Raw genomic sequence first — 1,534 nt, 5'->3', positions numbered from 1 at the left:
GGTCCGCCACCGCGACCCCCACGGGTCACCTAACCGGAGACTCTGGAAACGCCTGGGGCGGGTACCGGGTGGTGTCCGCGTCCTTCCCTTTCAACTGTTATGTCGATGTGGCCTTCAATCAGCCCTACAAAGCTGGGCCGGCCAACCCGGGCCCTCGAGAGGGGAGGTTGGGTGTCCCTGGCAGCGTGTGGTAACCAGGCAGCGGGGAGGCTGGCGGGAGATTCTAGAAGGCCCCTGAGAACTGCGCGCCAACCGCACCGCCTACTTGAAGGTCGGGGCCCTATGTCTGGGAATGGTGACAACGTTCGCTGTACGGACAGCCTGTGTCTTCGAATGTGAATGTCCACATCTTGCTGTTTTGGGGGTCCCGACATCTGTAGGAAGTGAAGAAGACTGGACGGCGATGTGAACACATACACAGGCGCATCACTAGGCTCAGAACTGGCCCAACTCCCAGCTTCTACTGCGAAGCGAGCACGCCCAGGCCACGCCTGCAAACGGGGTCAGTTCCTTTGATCAACCGCGGTCAGCGCCATCCACCGACGACCACTAAGTAGCCTATCCACCAGGGCAGAAAAGATGACTGGTTCCTATTCATTAAAACTGTTGTGATTGTTCCTAAATATATGGATATATAGCTCGTACTAGGTGAAATTTCCCATCTATAAGGGCCAACTTAAATTCAGAATAAAACAAGAATATTTGAAAACCTACTACATCAATGCTCGGTATTAAAGGTGAAAACATAAATTGGACAATGTCTTTTTCACAAGAGGTTTAAATTTAGTAAGGAAAAAAGGCAGAAAATATGACTCATAGAGACAATAGGAACAGTTTTAGCATATTGCAAGAAGAGTAAATGCAGTGAATGGTCTGGTTTAACAAGGAAATAATGCTACTGTAGAAGGGTGTGGTGAGAGGTAAGCAATAAAGGATGTGATGAAAGACATGAAAGGGTCGAGCTGGTTTTGAGCATGATTAAATAGACAAGTAGCCTTGTAAATATGAACTTGTGGTGCCAAAATAATTGATTATCCACGTAGGAAAAATTTTTTACCTGGCATTACACACAAAAATAAACTCCAGGTGAAGTGAATATGTAAATATGAAAGGCAAAATATTATACTTTGATAAGAAAATATAGAAATATGTGTTCACAACTTTGGCGGTCGGAAGTTTCAAAAAACATTAAAAATAAAAATGTTAATTAAAAATTGACTAATAACTAAGAAAATTAAAGCTAAAGCACAAACTTGGAAAACGTAGTTATAAAATATAAAGTATTTCTAAAATATGCAAAGAGGTAATAAGAACAATGACACACTAGAAAAATGGAAAAAATGTGAACAGCAAGCCAAACTTTCTGTAGTCATCCGAAAAATGCAAGTTAAGACAAGATAATATGTCACATCCATTAGACTGTGCAGAAAAACAGCCTGTTTCGTGGCAAGAGTGACACCAACTTGAAGCAAAACTATCTTGGGAACTGATGTTTGACCCACTGCATACCAAAGTGTTCTGCAGCAAAGGTTTT

General features: G+C 43.2%; 1 protein-coding gene across 1 annotated transcript in view; it reads right to left on the bottom strand.

Moving 5' to 3' along the window:
- The window catches only part of GGH (gamma-glutamyl hydrolase (conjugase, folylpolygammaglutamyl hydrolase)), a 26,987-nt gene extending 26,613 nt beyond the window's left edge, over positions 1–374 (bottom strand). Inside the window, exon 1 of the mRNA XM_011982189.1 lies at positions 35–374. Coding sequence (XP_011837579.1) covers positions 35–374 — 340 coding nt within the window. The remainder of the gene's footprint in view (positions 1–34) is intronic.
- Between the last annotated feature and the right edge of the window lie 1,160 nt (positions 375–1,534).

Source organism: Mandrillus leucophaeus, unplaced genomic scaffold, assembly GCF_000951045.1.
Source record: "Mandrillus leucophaeus isolate KB7577 unplaced genomic scaffold, Mleu.le_1.0 Scaffold236, whole genome shotgun sequence".
Taxonomy (NCBI): Eukaryota; Metazoa; Chordata; class Mammalia; order Primates; family Cercopithecidae; genus Mandrillus; species Mandrillus leucophaeus.
The sequence above is the reverse complement of the archived record's forward strand: the minus strand, read 5'-3'. Positions and strand labels throughout refer to the sequence as shown.